A 21261-nucleotide genomic window follows, 5' to 3' on the forward strand; every position below is an offset into this window, starting at 1 on the left:
TGTACTTACATTTAAAATACCTGCATGTTCAATTCTGTAGTTATAACTGTGTACTTACATGTTTTGTTTTTTTTTTATTTTATAAGTACACACCATAATTGCAATATTGTAACTTCAGTTGTAACTGCAGTCTCTGTGAAATATTTGTTTGAGGCAAATGTATGTTTTTACAGGTGTAAAGCATTACTGTTCATGCCTACCGCAATGTGCTTAAATATGAGTATGAACATGAATACTTATTGTTCAAACCATTTAATAGTTAAGCTATGAATGCAACAAATGTTTGCAGAATACACTGGTGTAGATCCAGTCATCTTGTTTAGCACATTACAGCTAGGAAGTGTGAATTTTTTTTGTTTTGCATCTCATGTGCAATAAGCAACAATATACAAATACCATCTACTCAACAATTAGGTTTCATTTGATAATGTCTGTTAATGTGTCAAGTAACAGGAACTAAGTAAGCAATAAGGTACTCCGCTTCACAATGTGCCTAACAATGCCTTTCAGCCGTGAATTATTCACAATACAGGACGGCCTCTTGTACCTTTCTGCTTTTATAAAAGGTTACAACACAATAATAAAAAAAAATTGAAAACCTGTTTTTGAGGAACAGATCGCTTTTTTTGTTTTGTTTTGTTTTGTTTTGTTTTGTTTTTTGTTTTGTTTTTTCTAGAAAAGTTTCAAAGACATAGTGTGGGGTTTTTTTTGGATAACTTTATTTCATATTATTTTGCATCCAGAAAAGCACTGCAGTTGGACCATCAAAAGTGAGTACTGGTGGGAGCTTTAGTCTGTCCAGTGTTTGTTCATCAAAAGTGAGTACCTTGTTTTGTTTCAATTGCTGTTACTTTCTCCATTACAGAGGAGAGGAACTTTTGATCTGGGGAAATACTCAAAACACTCACACAAATCATTTATAACTAGTACTTATTTTACAATTCTGCTGTTTACTCACCATTTTTCATCCTTTCTGCAGTGTCCTTGGAAAACTGAAAACAGAAAAAGTAAAAACTTTATCATTGCTGTCCTTCACGTTAATCGTTGCGTTGTCCATTTTGTTTTGTGTTGCACTTGGTAATGTTTGGTCTTTATACAGTGGGTACGGAAAGTATTCAGACCCCCTTAAATTTTTCACTCTTTGTCATATTGCAGCCATTTGCTAAAATAATTTAAGTTCATTTTTTTTCCTCATTAATGTACACACAGCACCCCATATTGACAGAAAAACACAGAATTGTTGGCATTTTTGCAGATTTATTAAAAAAGAAAAACTGAAATATCAGACCCTTTGCTTATTATTTAGTAGAAGCACCCTTTTGATCTAATACAGCCATGAGTCTTTTTGGGAAAGATGTAACAAGTTTTTCACACCTGGATTTGGGGATCCTCTGCAATTCCTCCTTGCAGATCCTCTCCAGTTCTGTCAGGTTGGATGGTAAACGTTGGTGGACAGCCATTTTTAGGTCTCTCCAGAGATGCTCAATTGGGTTTAAGTCAGGGCTCCGGCTGGGCCATTCAAGAACAGTTGTTGTGAAGCCACTCCTTCGTTATTTTAGCTGTGTGCTTAGGGTCATTGTCTTGTTGGAAGGTAAGCCTTTGGCCCAGTCTGAGGTCCTGAGCACTCTGGAGAAGGTTTTCGTCCAGGATATCCCTGTACTTGGCCGCATTCATCTTTCCCTCGATTGCATCCAGTCGTCCTGTCCCTGCAGCTGAAAAACACCCCCACGGCATGATGCTGCCACCACCATGCTTCACTGTTGGGACTGTATTGGACAGGTCATGAGCAGTGCCTGGTTTTCTCCACACATACCGCTTAGAATTAAGGCCAAAAAGTTCTATCTTGGTCTCATCAGACCAGAGAATCTTATTTCTCACCATCTTGGAGTCCTTCAGGTGTTTTTTTAGCAAACTCCATGCGGGCTTTCATGTGTCTTGCACTGAGGAGAGGCTTCCGTCGGGCCACTCTGCCATAAAGCCCCGACTGGTGGAGAGCTGCAGTGATGGTTGACTTTCTACAACTTTCTCCCATCTCCCGACTGCATCTCTGGAGCTCAGCCACAGTGATCTTTGGGTTCTTCTTTACCTCTCTCACCAAGGCTCTTCTCCCCCGATAGCTCAGTTTGGCCGGACGGCCAGCTCTAGGAAGGGTTCTGGTCGTCCCAAACGTCTTCCATTTAAGGATTATGGAGGCCACTGTGCTCTAAGGAACCTTAAGTGCAGCAGAAATTTTTTTGTAACCTTGGCCAGATCTGTGCCTTGCCACAATTCTGTCTCTGAGCTCTTCAGGCAGTTCCTTTGACCTCATGATTCTCATTTACTCTGACATGCACTGTGAGCTGTAAGGTCTTATATAGACAGGTGTGTGGCTTTCCTAATCAAGTCCAATCAGTATAATCAAACACAGCTGGACTCAAATGAAGGTGTAGAACCATCTCAAGGATGATCAGAAGAAATGGACAGCACCTGAGTTAAATATATGAGTGTCACAGCAAAGGGTCTGAATACTTAGGACCATGTGATATTTCAGTTTTTCTTTTTTAATAAATCTGCAAAAATGTCAACAATTCTGTGTTTTTCTGTCAATATGGGGTGCTGTGTGTACATTAATGAGGAAAAAAATGAACTTAAATGATTTTAGCAAATGGCTGCAATATAACTGTCACGGATTGGCCAGGCTCTACAACCACTCACACGCAGCGATCACAGTCACCAGAGTTCTGATTACACACACCTGCACGTAATCACCACACACATAAAAGCACACACCACGCACCTCTCCTTGTCCGAGCTCGTTCATACGAAGCGGACTCATTGTGACGCTCTCCCTGAGTTCACAAACTTCTACCTACCTGAAGATACTTACCTTTCTCTCTGTTTCATTCCAGTCCGTCCAGTCCAGCGTCATCCAGTCAGTGGTGTGTGTGTCGTAAGTTCGACAGCTGTCAACCACCGGTGTGTGTGTGTTCTCTCCGTTCTCCAGCTCACCTCCCTTCGTTCCTGCAGAGGAGACATATTCCAATCAGCTCGTAGTAATCCATTCAAGAACTTGTCATACCTGAACTGTGATACTCACCTCTTCCTTCACGTCATTCTTCATCTGTGCTCAGCTGTAAATAAACATTGTTACTTTCACTTACCTCAGTTGTCCGTCTGCTTCCGTAACAGTAAGCCTGGACCTAACAACAGTAACAGCATGAGCAATCCCGATCCGTTCCAGGAACTGGTGGACTCGCTGCGGAAGGTTTTGTTGAGGTCTCCTACCACCATGCCATCCACACCACCTCCCGACGCACCACCAGCACCCAGCACTTCTTCGGCCACCATTCCATCCAGTCCCATGGCCCGTCCGGCGCCCTACTCTGGCGGGGCGGAGGAGTGCAACGGATTTCTATTACAATGTTCACTCATATTCACTATGCAACCTGCTTTATACCCCACAGATCAGTCTCAAATCACCTTGATCACGTCACTGCTTACCGGACCAGCTCTCCGATGGGCCGAAACTATCTGGCACCAAGCTGGTCCACCGACTCGTTTCATCCAGGCATTCATCGCTCATTTCAAGGAGGTTTTCAGTCACGCTGATGAGAAAGTATCCGCTGGTGAGCAATTATACCATCTGAAACAAGGAACTATGACTACCCACGAATATTCTCTTCGTTTTCGCACTCTAGCGGCTGCCAGTGGGTGGAACGAGCTATCCCTCCTGACCACTTACCGGCTTGGTTTGGAACCAAAACTCAGATTGCAGTTGGCGGCTTTGGATGACAATATTGGGTTAGAAAAATTTATTCAACAATCTCTTCGCTGTTCTGATCGTATAAAATTTTATCAGTCTAACCAAGAAACAGTCTCTACTGCACTCCTCCGTCCATCCGAGCCAGTCAACCCTTCAGAACTAGAACCTATGATCATCGAATCTGGTAAACTCACCTCCGCTGAGCGACAGAGGAGGCTGACCTGGGGTCTGTATATGTACTGTGGAGCTAGCGGGCATGTTCGGCTGAACTGCCCGCTCCGTCCAGTTCGCACCTCGGTGAGTGGCATCCATTCGGACATCGAAAATATGCATCCCCTCACTACCAATGTACAGTTAACCACCCCGTCTTCTTCTGTTGCAGTCACCGCTCTCATCGACTTCGGGTCAGCAGGAAACTTCATCTCAGGGAACCTCTGTCGCCAGCTACAGCTCCGTACCGAGGCCTCGTCAAGGACCTACCAGATTCAACCCATAACAGTGAATGTGAGCCCATTCATCTTCAGATTGGACTGTTACACAAAGAGGATATTCAATTTCTGGTTCTGGAGGGTGCCACCGTGGACATCATCTTAGGGTGCCCGTGGCTGGTGAAGCATGATCCCATCATCTCTTGGGGCTTCGGTGAAGTCTTAAAATGGGGTGAAGGATGCACCACAGGATGTTTCCCTGAGCTCCCTCAACCGATCCAGCGATCTCTGCCAGTCTATACCACATCTATTGAAAGTCCCATCGAGAAACAATCTGTTCAGATTCCAGATATTTACACTTCCTATAAGGATGTCTTCTGCCCCAAGAGAGCTTCCCAGCTACCACCACATCGGCCATGGGACTGCGCCATTGACCTGATTCCGGATGCTCCAATGCCCAGAGGTAAAATCTACCCGTTGTCGCTTCCGGAGACTAAGGCCATGGAGGAGTACATCCAAGAGGCTCTGAGTCAGGGGTACATACGTCCTTCCACTTCTCCTGCAGCATCCAGTTTTTTCTTTGTGGCGAAGAAGGATGGAGGGCTGAGGCCATGTATCGATTACCGGACCCTCAATCAAGGCACAATCAAATTCCGTTATCCCCTTCCTCTCGTCCCTGCGGCCCTCGAACAACTCCGATCCGCAAGGATATTCACCAAGTTGGACCTCCGCAGCGCCTACAACCTGGTGAGAATACGTGAGGGGGATGAATGGAAGACCACCTTTGTGACCCCTACCGGCCATTATGAGTATCTGGTCATGCCCTACGGTTTGGTCAACGCCCCCTCCGTATTCCAAAACTTCATTCATGAAGTACTCCGGGAGTTCCTTCACCACTTCGTTGTTGTCTACATAGACGACATATTAATCTACTCCCAGAGTGAAGCAGAACATCGACACCACGTTGCGGAGGTCCTTAAGAAACTCAGAGAGCACCAGCTCTATCTCAAGGCTGAAAAATGCTCATTCCATCTTCCATCCGTCAAGTTCCTGGGATATTGTATAGATCATCAGGGGGTACGCATGGATGAGAGGAAGGTCTCTGCAGTTGTTTCCTGGCCAGAACCCACTACAATCAAAGAATTGCAAAGATTTCTCGGATTCTCCAATTTCTACAGACGTTTCATCCAGGACTATAGCATCATCACTACTCCTCTCACCAACCTTCTCAGTGGAAAACCCAGGACTCTCTTATGGACTCCCGAAGCGGCCGAAGCCTTCCATTCCCTTAAGTCAGCCTTTACTCAAGCTCCACTCCTGACTCATCCTGACCCTGACCTCCCTTTCGTGGTGGAAGTGGACGCCTCGACCACTGGCGTTGGAGCCGTCCTCTCCCAGTATCATGGGACTCCCAAATTACTCCATCCATGCGCCTATTTCTCTCGGAAGCTCAGCCCGGCAGAGAGGAATTACGACGTCGGCAACCGAGAACTCCTAGCCATTAAACTTGCCCTGGAGGAGTGGCGGCATTGGCTGGAGGGCGCTATCCATCCCTTCCAGGTAATAACAGATCATAAGAATTTACAATATCTTCGAGACGCCAAACGACTCTGTCCACGTCAAGCTCGCTGGTCATTATTCTTCTCCAGATTCAACTTCTCCATCACATATCGTCCAGGATCCAAGAACATCCGTGCGGATGCTTTATCCAGACTTCATGATCATCCAGAGACATCAGAAAACCCTGCCAATATCATACCAGAACATATCATAGTCAACCCCATTGAATGGTCTGCTCCTCCCATTGTCGCCACTCCAGCACCCAGACCTCCGCCGGGCTGTCCACCGGGTCGTCAGTTTGTTCCACAGACTCAACGGGTAGATTTGATTCACTCCATGCACACCTCCCTGGGCACTGGGCATCCAGGGGTCAACAATACCCTCTCGCTGCTATCCGATCGCTTCTGGTGGCCATCCATGGCAAGGGATGTGAGAAGGTATGTTCAAGGTTGCAAGGAATGTGCCATTTCCCCGACACTTACCTGCAGGGAAACTCCATCCTTTGCCTGTCCCGAACCGCCCCTGGTCACACCTAGGAGTCGACTTCATGACAGATCTCCCTTCTTCTGATGGAAATACCTGCATTCTAGTCATCATAGATTGTTTTTTTCAAAATTCTGCTGTCTTCTACCTCTCAAAGGACTCCCCACTGCCCTGGAGACAGCTGAAATCCTTTTCAATCATGTCTTCCGCTATTACGGTATTCCAGAGAACATTGTTTCAGACAGAGGACCACAATTCATCTCCAGAGTATGGAAAGCTTTTTTTCAAGCTCCTAGGTGTGACCGTTAGCCTCTCCTCTGGATACCATCCTCAAACCAACGGCCAGACGGAGAGGAAGATTCAAGAGGTGGGGCGGTTCCTCAGAATCTTCTGTCACAGTCACCAGGACTCCTGGAACCAGTTTCTGGAATACGCCCAGAATTCACTGCGGCAACCGGCCACAGGACTCACACCATTCCAGTGTGTTCTCGGATTCCAACCCCCACTCTTCCCCTGGAATGGTGAACCATCAGAGGTACCCGCAGTGGATTACTGGTTTCGGGAGAGCGAGAGAGTCTGGGACGCAGCTCACCATCACCTGCAGAGGGCAGTGCGCAGATCCAAGATTGTTGCAGACCGGAGAAGGATCCCAGGTCACGTCTATACTCCTGGACAAAAGGTTTGGCTCTCCACCCGAGACATCCGTCTGCGCCTGCCCTCTAGAAAACTTAGTCCCAGATTTGTTGGCCCCTTCACCATCTTGGAACAGGTCAACCCAGTCACCTTCAAACTCCAATTGCCACCTCAATATAGGATTCACCCCACATTTCATATCTCTCTTCTCAAACCTTTTCATCAACCTCTGATTCCTTCCACAGAGCCTGGCCACGAAGAGGAACCCCCTCCCCCCCTTGATGCTGGAAGAAGGCTCCATTTACTCGGTCAGAGAAATCCTGCAATCCCGACGTCGTGGTGGTCAATTGGAGTACCTGGTCGACTGGGAAGGATACGGCCCAGAGGAGAGATCGTGGGTCCCCAGAGTCGACATCCTGGATCCCACTCTCATGGAAGATTTCCACGCCAATCATCCTGAATTCCCTGCACCTCGTGGATGAGGTAGACCACCACGGCGCCGGAGGTCTCGGCCCTCAGGAGCGGGCCCTGGGGAGGGGGTTAATGTCACGGATTGGCCAGGCTCTACAACCACTCACACGCAGCGATCACAGTCACCAGAGTTCTGATTACACACACCTGCACGTAATCACCACACACATAAAAGCACACACCACGCACCTCTCCTTGTCCGAGCTCGTTCATACGAAGCGGACTCATTGTGACGCTCTCCCTGAGTTCACAAACTTCTACCTACCTGAAGATACTTACCTTTCTCTCTGTTTCATTCCAGTCCGTCCAGTCCAGCGTCATCCAGTCAGTGGTGTGTGTGTCGTAAGTTCGACAGCTGTCAACCACTGGTGTGTGTGTTTTCTCTCCGTTCTCCAGCTCACCTCCCTTCGTTCCTGCAGAGAAGACATATTCCAATCAGCTCGTAGTAATCCATTCAAGAACTTGTCATACCTGAACTGTGATACTCACCTCTTCCTTCACGTCATTCTTCATCTGTGCTCAGCTGTAAATAAACATTGTTACTTTCACTTACCTCAGTTGTCCGTCTGCTTCCGTAACAATAACAAACAGTGAAAAATTTAAGGGGGTCTGAATACTTTCCGTACCCACTGTATATCCAAAAGGACCAAACACCTGTGTGACTTGTTATTTCTAATACTAACCAATTAGTGCAATTACACTTTTAACACCTTTAAGTTTTTCAGTTAGAAGTGATTGTTGTTGTTGTTGGTTTATGTTTCAACAAACCTTTGATGTATGTGACATTTTGAAAGGGTGTCATCACGACAGAAACAAGTTTGAAGTAAATAAATTGAGAACATACTGAACACATATGGCTTGTGTAGTATGATGAATTATGTGTTTGCTACAACTTCATGAATGTAATCTAAGGAGATAATAATTGTATTTATTGTATGAGGATTTTCATTTTAGATAAAAGGAATAGGATGCTGTTTTTTTTTACTCATTTTACAATTTCCTCCAGTTAGTTAAGTGCATTTTAATAAGACAAAACACCATGTCGGCACCAATAGCCTCATGGTTAGTGCGTCAACATATAGCACAACTGTGCTCAAGGTCCTTTGCCGATCTTGCTCCCCTCTCTCCTCCCAGCTCTTTCTTGTCATTTCTTTACTGTGCTATCACAATAAAAGGCATAAAAAGGCCAAACAAAGTAAAAAAAAAAAAAAGCCATAAAGATTCATATACAAATAAGCAAAACTTATTTGTCTGTTTGTTGTCTTGTTAAGTTGACAGTGCAGCCTGAGTTGTTAGCAATAATCACATACAAGTGAGAAGGAAGAATCCAGCACCTACAGAATTAGTATCAATCAGAATCACTAAAAGTCTGTAAGTTTGACATTTGAGTTGTTCCATAAAAAAAATATTTAAATAGGTTATGCAGCTAAATGTAAAGGGTCTGTATGAAAAAGGTAAACCTATATAAACAAATTAATTTAAAAAAGTGATTGCAGTAAAAATAATCTCTTAATAAACATGATTTATGAGATGGAGATGGCATGAAAAGTTAATTGTTTTGTTTAAAATGCCCACATATGTGCATTAGTGGGACTAAAGTTGGTAGAATGTACCAAGTGTGCTGCACAAGTCTTGAAAACTGAAGGCAAAACGTTTGAATTGCCCCCAGGTGGCTGGTTACAGTATATGTCATAAACCCTGCTCTCTCCATGTAATCTAATGGGCTGTGGGGCAAACTAAAGAATTAAATTTCACTTCAAATAGTCACTAAAAGAGGTAAAAAAGTGTGGCTGTACTGCTCTGTCACTTGCGAAATAGTAAACTAACGTGAAAAAGAATTGTAATAAAAATTGTGAGTTGTGATTTTCCTGGGGAAAAAAAGTGATATGATATTTTTGCCATATCGCCCTAAATCAGGACAATTGTGAAACAGCTGTGCTGTCATCACTTCTTGCGGTACTTTGATGCCATATGTCACAGTGGCGTTGTGCAACGTGCGGAGAGAGGCGAGAGGCGAGTGGATCCAAATGCAAGCTTTTATTCTTAGGACGAGACAGAGGCATAGTGAAAACAGGCAGGGTCAAAACAATAACAAACAGGTATATATGGAGCGAGACACAAGAATAGTCCGAGAGGCAGGCGTGGGTCGATCCGGGGCGAACGTAATCCGTGGGGGGCAAGGCGGGGGAATAATCCATGAAACAAGTGAGAGTTCAGAAGGCAGGCGGCGAGACAGATGAGACGAGATGGCCAGGTAAGAAAGCTAAACACAGGGAACTCAGGAACTAGGGAACTAGGAAACAAGGAAACTAGGAAACTTACATAAACCACAACAATAACCACAATACTCTGTGATCTACAGAGGGAAAGTCCGGGGCTTTTATAGCGCGCCTGATTGGCCACAGGTGCTGACTCAATCAGCGCGATGGATGATGGGAGTAGTAGTCCGGGGTGCAATGCAACAGTCTGTGTGATATGATGGAGTGAGAGTGACATCTGGTGGTGAGCGGACCGAAGGTCACCGACCAGATTCATGACACATTGACGCTAGCAATGTTTCCATCCAAAAATGCAAATTTAACTTATGCTCAAAATTGAAATATAGCATAAAACATTTGTGCATAAAATTTCATCCAACGAGACAAAGAGAACAAAATCATCGCTTCCCGATAAACTTGCACTGAATATCAAGAAACTTAGGAGAAGCCCCTGAAAATAATAATTTTCATAATTATATATGAAATGCTTGCACCTCAGGGCAAGCAGTAGGGATGTGGCGGATGTGACAAACTCACTTATATTAAACATAAAATTATTCATTTATAAACAAAACGAATAAAAATACACCATGGTGTAGGCCTAATGTGAAATAACTGTTAAATAACATCCACAAAGTTTAATTATAAAAAAAATACTTAAAATCGGCAAACACGGTGGAACCAAATAAATAAGAAATTAATGTTCTTCCAATGAGCTTCCAAAATCACCTTTTAGATAAACGGCAACAAAATGTTTTTAAAACGGGCGCTTTTGTATTTCGTTTTGAAACTAAATCTTTCACGAACGTCTTGCCTTTCTCACCATATTCAACTCACTCTCCTCATGTGATAAATGAAATCAGGCTTCTGCCACAGATCTGTGATGCGAATGTTGTTCGGGACACTGCATTGAGCAGACGTGTTCAGGTTTTCATTTGTACTCTAACTGAACTAAATTATTTTCATTACTATATAAAAAAATAATTATTAAAACAATGGTGGGTTCGGTACCATGCTGCGCAAGTGACGAAACCGGTGTAGCAAACAACAAACAGAATTGCAGTCACTGCTTTCGGAGGCAGATGCCAGCTGTTTGGGAACACAATCGTGTAGGACAATTATACAGAAATACTTTGATGACAGACTTTGTTCAGGCATTTCAGAATGACCAAAAAACATTTCTGATGCTGTGCAACGAGATGGGTCCGCTGGTTAGTCAAGTTATCCCATTCCACCGTGCGTTTTTAATGCGCATGGAGGAATTTATTTGGTATAAAAGTGTTTCCATCATAGTTTCTGCACAATTTTTATTGCGCATTTTTAGAATTTATGCGCATCTTTGCGTTTACATTCAGAGTTTTTTTATGTGCTATTCCAAAATGCACATAAAAATAGGTGGATGGAAACACAGCTATTGTCTTAGGCCAGACAACACTTCTGAGCGGCCTGCACTGCTTTCAGTCTAAAGAAGACTGGTCTGGGCAGTGCCACATCAAGTCAAACAAACCTAAATATTTAAAACAACTGCCTCATTCTTTAATGAATCAGCCATTTGCACTTATCATCTGGATTTATAGGCTTGTTCGATTTGAAGTGGCACTGCACAGATTGATCAGTGTATGACATCAAAGTACTAAAAAAGTGAAACAGTATCGGAGCCGTCTGCTCTTTAATCGCTCTTGAAAAAGAAAAGTTCTTAGCTAGTGTCCCCAAACTAAGAGTGGGGAGAAGTGTCATCTGATGATGTACTCATAAACACACCTTGAGTGACGTGATCCAAAGACTACATTACAATACTGTACATTATTTCTCCCCAATATTTACCTTTACACTGTACATTTACACTATGTGAAAATAGTAGTTAGATGCTACATATGGAGTTCTGTTTCCCCTTTGTGTTCCCTAAAAACTGAAATGCTCTTTTAAACTGTTGTGACTGTTGTGGTCTAACTGTTGACTTCCTGATTCTGGATCAACAAAATACTGACTGTGATGCACAGTATAGGTAAATGTATCCCATATGTCTTCCATTGGTGACTTATGATGGCGATGCCTTGCTTTACATGCGGTCTAATCAGGAGTAATGAGTGCTGTCTTTTTTCTGCATGTTTCAGCACATGTTTAAGCCTCAGTTTAGTCCTGAAGTAGTTTTAGTCTTTCTCCAGGAAATCAGCCTATTCAATTCTGTACTAGACTAAGTCTAAAGCTCTATTCGGAGGGGACTAGTTTTACAGGGTGTCGTTAGAGAAACGTGTGTTTCACAGACGTACTTTGCGATTTTAATCCCGTCTGAATCTGCCACCTCTGTGCTTTTCTCGCACAATCTCTGTAATATTTCCGGAGCAATAATTCACTGATCCTCTGAGAAAACTAATTCCGTACGAATGCGAATGTCTGTGATTGCGACGATATTTTTTTCCACAACGTGATTCTGTGTGTGTTTTGGCCAATGTGAACTACCATAGACGCTCTTACTGCGCATTTTTGATATGTTTGGCTCCCAGCATCGAAATAAAAAAATAACAATAATAAAATCAAGAGTCAGATCACAACTGTTAGGACTGGCTACTGTAGTATCAGCGTGAGGTAAGATTTCTCCTGTTCACTTCTGCACTCAACTACATATTCTTTTAGTAGCCATATTGCTTCACCATGGTATTTGTAGTAAAAGTATTGTTTTACTATGGTAATCAATCCGAATGACTATGCGCTATGCGCAATGCACGCATACATGCATGCATGCATGATCTCTGCAACACCCAGAAGTACAAAACAGACCCTCCCACCTCTGTGGCAGCAGGGCTGGAGCTAACAGACCTCTCCTTAGACAGCCAAACCTGCTGTCAGACCACAAGAGTCATTATAGATGGCCATCATAAATAATAACAAACATCATCACAATGAGTCTTCCCTAATAAGAAGAAAATTAATTTCAAGTTGCTGATGACTATTTCAAATCCGACCATTTAAAACATGTTCACAGAATATAGAGCTTAAAATGTTAGATATAACTGGATATAATTAGAGAATGTCACACTGGTTTACTCTCAGCACACAAAACATTGATATTTTACTTGCATCTGCTTTTGTTTTACAGACTTAGCACAGCAAACACAACGTAATTTTTCATATTCACAATTGCAGATGGTTGGTATCAGCTAAATACGTAACACACACACACACACAGCACAGAAAATGCCATTTACTGAATTGATTAGACAGCTATAAAATGCTACTATACATAAGAGGATCACCTGTGGCTTCCCAGAGCAAACAGACCTGTCAATACAGCACTCAATACAGTGTAGAAAAACAAGAATGAGAAGGAGAAAAAGAAGAGGTGTGAGAGTAAGAGGAGGTGGAGTGGGAAAAGGAAGGAGTTACACTTTATTTTGATAGTCCACTTTAGACATTCTACTAACTATAAGTAACTTTGCTACAACATGTCAACTAATTCTCATTCATTTGCAACTACATGTCTACTGACTCTCGGAGCAGACTGTTAGGTTAGGTTTAGGGTTAGTAGAATAAGTTGACATTTACTTGCGAAGTCTGGAAGAGTGTTAGAAGATATTAAGCAGACAGTCTACTAATACTCTAATGACTAGTTGACATGCAGTTACAAAGTTACTTACTGTTAGTAGAATGTCTACAAAAGATTATCTAAATAAAGTGTTACCAAGGAAGGTATGGAATCGGAAGAGGATGAGGAGGAGAGGGGAGAGAAAGAATGAAAGATGAAGAAGGAGATGACAGGAGGAGGAGAGAGTGTATATGGGTAGATGGAGGAAACTGATGTAATGCAAAGGGCAATTATAAGAAGACATGATCAGAGAGGAAGAGGACAACCGTGAGAAAGAAGAGCGAGTGTATGTGTCACAGATTGAGCCGGAAACGGGTGAATAGTTAAAATAGGTATGTTTATTGAACAGATGCAGATGATGAGCATAAATGACTGGAAGCAGGTAAGTAAAGTTCAATGTAAATAGTTTGTTTGTCTTGCAGCTTTGCCAGGATGTGACAACGGTGGAGTTCGGGAACACAGGAGCGGTGGAGGAGCTGAAGGTAAGCATTCGCTGGTAAGTAGCAGGTAGGTAGTCTGGTAGCCCAATGAAGTGAAAGGTAGACCAGACGATGAGAGACTGAGATCTGTGTGTGTATATATGGGAGTCCTGATTAGTGGGTGCAGGTGTGGGTGATCAGTAGTCAGGTACTGTGAGCGGGTGAGTGTTGTGATTGGTCACTGAGGTGACTGAGGTGTTTGTGATGGCGGGAAACCCCTGACGGTATGTAATTCCTTCAGTCATTCACATCATTACTAATACTGCCTAAAGAGGCTGAAATATCAGACAGAAACGCATCAGACATGATGCTACGCTTCTATTTTCATCCTAAAGGTTATTTTGAAACACACTGCATGTGTTAGTTGTGTCATGAAGAGTGTGTTTCTCCATTATGAGGCATCTTTCAGTCAGGATGAGGACCTGCAATTCAGTGTGATTATTATATGTTAATGGGGTTGAATATTCAGTATGGAAATTGGATGGAAAACTGTAAATGGAATCGAATGTAAACTTACCATCATTATTGTAGTACTATGATCTCATCTATTAAAATAAAAAAAGAGTAATTCATTTCAAAATAACATGCCATGACATTTATATTGTATTGTTCCAGAACTGGAATAGATGTATGTCAATGATTTGCTCTCATCTCACAGACCTGTTTATTTTGACTTGTAGTAAATGAATCCAGCAGCCGCTATGATGATTCCCAGCATCAGTGCAGCAACTCCAGCAGTGAATAACAGCGGCGTGTTCCACTCAAACTCAGGGAGAGGAGGGTCTGTGAGGAACACACATCACTCTATCACCACAGTATTTACCGTCCAATATACATTTTGTATATTTTGTTTAGCTGGGTGAAGTTTGACAATTTCTATATTTTATTTTATTTTGTAATAAATGCTGTATTGGTATGTCAGAATCTTCTCTCTTACTCCAATCATAGATCATGGGTTTCTCAAAGCCGGCATGCTCCACCATACAGGAGATCTTCTCTCCGGCTTTGGGAATGTATTCCAGCTCAGTGTGAATCTGGTAGTACCAGTCTCCATTGGGCATCTTCTCAGTTGAGGTCACGTCAGAAGTCACCACTACACCGTCCCTCAGCCAGGACACTTTGATTTTCTCAGGGTAGAAGTCATACGCACTGCACATCAGCAGTGATGGGTGTCTGCTGTCGCCCTGCTTCACTAAACTCAGCTTCACAACTGGCGCCACTGAACCAGAAAGAGTCACATCCAAAATTACACCTTACAATATATATTGTGATTACATGCAATACACAATTTTAAAATGTGTTTTATTTTAGCAAATTATTTTCTTTTAAAAACAACAAAACTATTTAAAACAAGAGTTATTTTTAAATCTTGAGTCACATACCTGCTTTATCATGGATATCCTTTTTGTACAGTACAGCATTAGGTTTACAGAATCTATCAACTTCAGCCCTATAATGCTGCAAGATCGCTGGATTTTTGTTCCAGATCTCTGCATATCTCACTCCAAACTCAGTAAACCCCACAAACTTTCCCACGGTGCTGTTGAACTGTAAGTACAGATATTTATTGAAGTAATAGCCATCCAAGAACACCATGTCACTGAAATCACTGGAGCTGTAGATGCACTGTGTCCATTGGTAATTATAATATCCATTAGCTAGAGAAACAATAAAACAAAAACAAGCATTTGGACACATCAGCCAGTTAATGTTTTTAATGAGATGTCCTTTCTAAAGCATCATGTCATGTTAATATTAATAAAATATGGGGGAATATTACTACATTGGAGGGTCCACTAGCAGAGAACCATCATAACTAACAGTGTCTAAGAAAAGGCTGCTGTTAAATCTTACCAACACTGTGAAATACCAAAAACACCAATATATCCACACCACCACTACTACTACATAATAATGCTAATTTATTCAATGGCTCTTAATGTAGACAATTTCTCTCACCTGTGCTGGTGAATGCAGACAGCATGAGAATGTGATGGAAACTCCAGAGATTTGGCAGAGACATTTTCACTCGCTCTGACTATAAAAACTAAGTGCAGCCAATACTCTGTTCATGTTGAAGAGGTGAAGGTCTAAAATAACTGTCCAATCCACCACTCTTTGCATATGTGTCACATGTTGCTAAGCCACATCCTGCTTTCATTCTGAAATCACGCTTCAAAAAATGTAAACAATGGTTAGATCAAACAAATTAAACACAATGACCTTTTAATTTACATTCCTGAAAAAATCAGAATCAGAATCAGAATTAGCTTTATTCGCCAACTGTGCGCAAACACACGAGGAATTTGTTGTGGTTTTTTAAGGTGCTCCTGGTACATACATACATACATACATACAACATTTAAATAAAATAAAAACTTAAAAATAAATAATAATGTATGAATCTGGAACAGATGATTTATGTACAGATTTGTGCATTATTTTCTCTATATACAGCTATATAAATAAGAGATGTGCATGAGTATTTACATAATAATACTACAGAAGTCTACATAATAATACTACAGAAAGAGACAATAATTAGAAATGGAGAAAGAAATACAGAAATGAATTGTAGAACCCAGGTAATGTTCATGTTTATCTGTTTAAACTGGAGATGGCTAAAAGACTTTCTTGTCCATTAAAACCTGCAAGTTTCAAAAACCTCTCCAACTTTGGAGGACACAAACACTTTTTCTGTATTTTTTTAGGGGAAAACTAGGGGAAATATAGTCATCTGGGAACCGCAGTAGCTAATTCCTATAATTTAATATAGTTTCATTTCACTTCCCTTTTAGACACGCACTCACTTCCCTTTTAGACACGCACTTCAGGCCGCTCCATAGACCACAATCCAACATGATTATGACGTCACTGCAGATTGTGTTTAAATTTACCCACACCCCAAACAACTCTATAATATATGAATTAACTTGGCATTTCTATCACAATGCATTGTTTTTAACATATTTGCATCAATGAAAAAGTATATTCATGTATAATCATTAGTAGATGCAATAAGAGACTGTCACGTTTTGCTATTAAAAGCACACAACGCCAGAGTTTAAATGGACAAGAAAGTCTTTTAGTAAATCCACAGGCAGAATAATTCAGGAGATAAACATCAAAACAACAACCAACTCAAGACCAGGGAACTGGAAGGCCACAGTGGAGCCGGAGCGACAGAGGAGCCTGACAGAGCCAGAGGGACTGTGTGACGAGGCGAAGCTGGAGTGGGATCCCGAGGCAGCAGATGGTCGATGACTGAACAAGGTGGAGCTAGAGGGACGAGGGAGCCTGGTGGAGCTGGTGCGATGACTGGCGACAAGGGAGCTAGGAGCCAAGACGGAGACTATGGGTCAGGGGACCAAGGTGATGTCCAGGACCTGGAGGTCTCACGCCTAGGTCGAGCTGAAGCCTGGAGGTCCCGAGGCAGATCAGAGTGCCCAGATGGCTCAGACTGAGGGTGAGCTGAGGGACAGACAGGCACCAGCAGAGACAAGGCTGAGGAACTGGCTGGTTTAGGAGGAGGCTGGGTGGGTGGGGAGATGCAGTGGAGCTGGACAGAACCAGCAGAGGTTCAGGAAACAAAGGGGAGCTGGACAGGACCTCTCCAACCCAGTCTATCAAGTCCTCTTTAAAGATGTCCATCAGCTCCTCAATATTGTGTCCAAAGGTGTGGGCAGGGCTTCCCTCAATCTTCAAAAGGACTCCCACAGCAATGCATAGTGTTGTTGGCTCAAACACCTAGGACGCTGAACGCTGCATATGCACAAAATGGACATGAAGTATATGTATAAAAAACGTACATCGTACAAACATTCTAGACCATGCATACAAACTCTTTTTCCTGGAGCGAGAAAAGTAATAAACGATTTTAAATTCCGTTTTCATTTTGATATTCACATTTACATTAAATATTTCACTCTTGTAGCATTTGGGCCAATCAGACACACAACTGTTAATTCCACATTCAAAAAACGCTGGGTTAAAAACAACCCAATTTGGGTTATTTTGGCAACCCAGCGCTGGGTCAAAAAGGGATGAACCTAACACTGGGTTGTTTTGACCCAGCGATTTGGGTTGAATTATTGACCCAGCATGCTGGGTTGCTTTTTTATGGTTTAAAATTACTACACTGCTAGGCTAAAATGAACCCAAAATTGAGCTAGGCATTAAATCTACAAATCTTGTTCATTATAAAATCACTTTAACACACACAGAATTACTATCAAAAAATAAATGTTTTTTAAAAACTACAACAAGAGAAAACATTCAAAAGTTACATGCATGTGAAAAGAAATGCAGAAAAAGTATGGTATTAGCAGGTACAGAGTTTATAAATGAAGCACTGAACATTTGCTGACTATAACTTTTATGACAAAATTTTACTTTTTTGGTAAATTTTGTGTATTGTATAAAACTATACAATACTATACAAAAACACTACTTTACAATAATTGTACGATTAGTTAATAGTTTCTTTTTTTTTTACACAAACTATTATGGCATGACAGTGCACTAATAAACCACAAAATTAACACTGATATTATAACATTTAACACAAGCAAATATGTGAAGTATTGTGAGCATGTGTATGAATGAGTGTGAACTCCATTTCTACTGAACAACACAGAACAAGCATTTGACATTTTGTTTTTACAGACTATACACTTACAGTTTGTTTCATAGTCCATGATCGCATACAGAACATGCATCACTGCCAATTTTCATTATCTCTTAAAATAATTGATGTAGTCATGAAGCCTCTTCAGCTCAGCAAAGGTGTGTGACATCTTTGACATTATCCAGGGTGGCCTCCTCCTTTAAAACCACTGTTGCATCAGTTTGGGGGAAAGACCATTTCTCCTCTTTGTCCAGCATTCATGCCAGTCACCACCTGCTCTTCATCAGTGGCCTAAAAGAGAAAAACATTTAAAACAGCAATGTAACCATTTTCAAACAGAGGTGCATCCAATTCTGTAAGGATAGGTAACTAGACTGTTTTATAGTTTCAGCCATATTGTGTGGTGGTTTATTGTCTTTGTCTACCACAGTGCTCTAGAATACTACAATAGCAGACAACGGTAACATTTATTTTCTAAAAAATAACTCCCATCAATCTTAAAAGAATGAAGCTCTCTCATGTCTCTGGCCTTTTAACATCTACATAAAATATTCTTTTACACTTAGTCCAAAAAAAAATAAAGATAACATGAAATTATGACCTTTACTTGCCTTAAACCATCTTTCCCTCTCTTATGAAGAAGCTGAGAAGATCACCTTCTCACACAAGCAGGCTTCTGTGTCATTAACTCCAAAGTTGGTTTAGGTTCTGCAATTAAAAACACAGACATCAGTGGTTTAATTAAAATGCGAACAAGTCATCATACTGTTGTTGCATCAAAATGTGAAGTAAACAGGCAGGAGTCAACAGAAACATGTATTTTCTAAAATAACTCACATCAATCCTGAAAGAATGGAGCTCTCCTGTCTCTGGCTTTCAACATCTACAAAAAAGTGAACATTATTTTGCAACTAGTCAAAAAAAATTATAATATGGAATTATGACCTTTACTTGCCTTAAACCATTTTTCCCTCTCTTATGAAGAAGCTCAGAAAATCAGCCTCCTCACACAAGTAGGCTTCTGTGGTGTTAGCCTCAAAGTTGGTTTGAGTTCTGCAAAAAAGGACGTCAATTGTTTAAATAAAATTTGTCATCATACTGTTGTTGCATCAAAATGTGAAGTAAACAGGCAGGAGACAACAGAAACAAGTATTTTCTAAAAATAACTCACAGTAATGAGTCTCTGGCTTTCAACATCTACAAAAAAGTAAACATTCTTTTAATAATAGTCCAAAATGATAATACAGAAATTATGACCATTACTTGCCTTATACAGTCTTTCCCTCTCTTCTGAAGAAGCTGAGCCGATCGCCTCCTCTCACACACAGTCTCACAACAAGTCTGAAATATTACATGAAAAACATTACTTTCAACAATTAAAACTTAATCAGCCTTAAAATAATTAAGCTAGTCTTCATTACGCAACGCCGTTTTCTTTAGGAAACTACTTTCAGTTTAATCGCGGGAAAAAAAGTTTACGAATTACCATGTAAATCTGTTAATAACCCTCTATTAACACCTAAATCTTGTGTAAATATGACATATGAAACTCACAGACGTTGTATTAAAGCTATCTCTTCCGTTCAGTAGAAGAGGCCGTTATGACTACTTCTGAGGCAAAAACCGTGTCAGCGTATTTTCCAATAAAATCTCTTTTCCGACTTTTCCCGCGTTCCATTAAATCTCAAAATACTCCTGGACAGACATAATGAATAATGACTTTACATTTTTAATCTTTACTTGCCGAAAATCGTCCTTCACCTAAGACCAGTTTTAACCCAAATTCTTACCCAGCGGTCTCAACCCAGCATTTGGGTTGAAAAAACAACGCAGCATTTTTTAGAGTGTAGATTTACCAACTCAGTTATTCATGAAATTAACAAATAATCACAGACTCCCACACCCAATCCACCACACTGGGTTCCGGGATGTCTCCGATGGCCCACCAGGCCCCTAGTTATTATGGCAACCAGGACACCTTGGCCAGACTTTACGACCTTTATGACCTAAAAGTATGTAGAGAGAATTTTCCCCCTACTGAAGTCTCTCTAAAACAGACACATACTGCTATAGGAAATGATTTCTTTCATTAATTATTAGATAAACCTTTCTGTGAACAAACACATTCACTACACACACCTCAGGTCATTGTGTATATTGTTACTGTTCTTGTATATTGTCTTTTGTATTGTATACTGTTTTATGCATGTGTTATGATAGATTACTAGTTAATATAACCTCACCTATCGATCGTATTCTGATTATCCAAATGAGTGTGTATATTACATGTTGATACCCATGTAACATATTAGTGCTAAGAATCTTTAGTAGTTTTTGCATGAACACCCAATCAAATTACATATGCAAAATATCATGTTCTAAGACAAAAAGTCATAAACTTTCCCTCCAAAAATTAAAGTCACCATTGGTTCTCTAACCCCCTCCCCAGAGGTGTGACCTCGATATGAGATAAAGCTCTCACATGAGTGACCTGCCTCAGTCAGTCTGTGGTTCTTTTAGATCCTAAGAGGATGAGGAGGTTGAGCTAGAACTCTTCGGGACCCCTAGGCTTGTGCCTGGCCTTGCAGCCTTGTCTTTCCATTCCCCAAAGATCCCAGGATTTCAGCTGGGTCTCTCTCTCTCAGCGCTTTGCTCTTCTTTAATTTCCACCTGGGAAGAAACTCCCAATCACCACCAAGTCCGATTAACATTTTTGGAGTTCATCACTCAAACCCAGAAGAACATGATCGCAAGCCCAAACTTTGAAACCATCAGGAGTTTGTAAAAATCGGAAAAAATCTGACTTTAATAACTTGTAGTTATCCATTATTTGTTGAAATGACATTAAATTATTAACAATAAACAAATCTTGAAGCCTAATAATGCCCTTATCACACCACAGCCTGAAGCCAATATCCATTATTCCTGGTTGGAAATCTGGATTATGTAATATTGGAGAGAATATAGAGGTAAATTTAGATTTACCCTCCAGGCGTC

The 21261-nt window shown here is 41.4% G+C and overlaps 1 protein-coding gene across 1 annotated transcript; it reads right to left on the reverse strand.

Annotated features, from left to right (window-relative positions):
* Window positions 1–13476: 13476 nt before the first annotated feature.
* LOC127171061 (H-2 class II histocompatibility antigen, I-E beta chain) lies at window positions 13477–15688 on the reverse strand. The gene is made up of 6 exons (XM_051119484.1): window positions 15597–15688; window positions 15020–15295; window positions 14575–14856; window positions 14298–14420; window positions 14155–14182; window positions 13477–14059 (listed from the first exon to the last, which is right to left on the reverse strand). Exons 1-4 carry the CDS (start codon window positions 15658–15660, stop codon window positions 14302–14304), a joined length of 741 nt encoding a protein of 246 aa, XP_050975441.1. The 5' UTR covers window positions 15661–15688; the 3' UTR covers window positions 13477–14059; window positions 14155–14182; window positions 14298–14301.
* Between the last annotated feature and the right edge of the window lie 5573 nt (window positions 15689–21261).

The sequence above is a fragment of the Labeo rohita genome, chromosome 9 (assembly GCF_022985175.1).
Source record: "Labeo rohita strain BAU-BD-2019 chromosome 9, IGBB_LRoh.1.0, whole genome shotgun sequence".
Classification (NCBI taxonomy): Eukaryota; Metazoa; Chordata; class Actinopteri; order Cypriniformes; family Cyprinidae; genus Labeo; species Labeo rohita.

Excerpts from the sequence above, each read along its gene's own strand:
- LOC127171061 (XM_051119484.1), bottom strand. The coding sequence starts at position 15,660 with ATGTCTCTGCCAAATCTCTGGAGTTTCCATCACATTCTCATGCTGTCT. Across the intron at positions 15,296-15,596 it reads GTCTGCATTCACCAGCACAG|CTAATGGATATTATAATTAC; the intron begins GTGAGAGAAATT and ends TTGTTTCTCTAG. Across the intron at positions 14,857-15,019 it reads GGATATCCATGATAAAGCAG|TGGCGCCAGTTGTGAAGCTG; the intron begins GTATGTGACTCA and ends TTTCTGGTTCAG.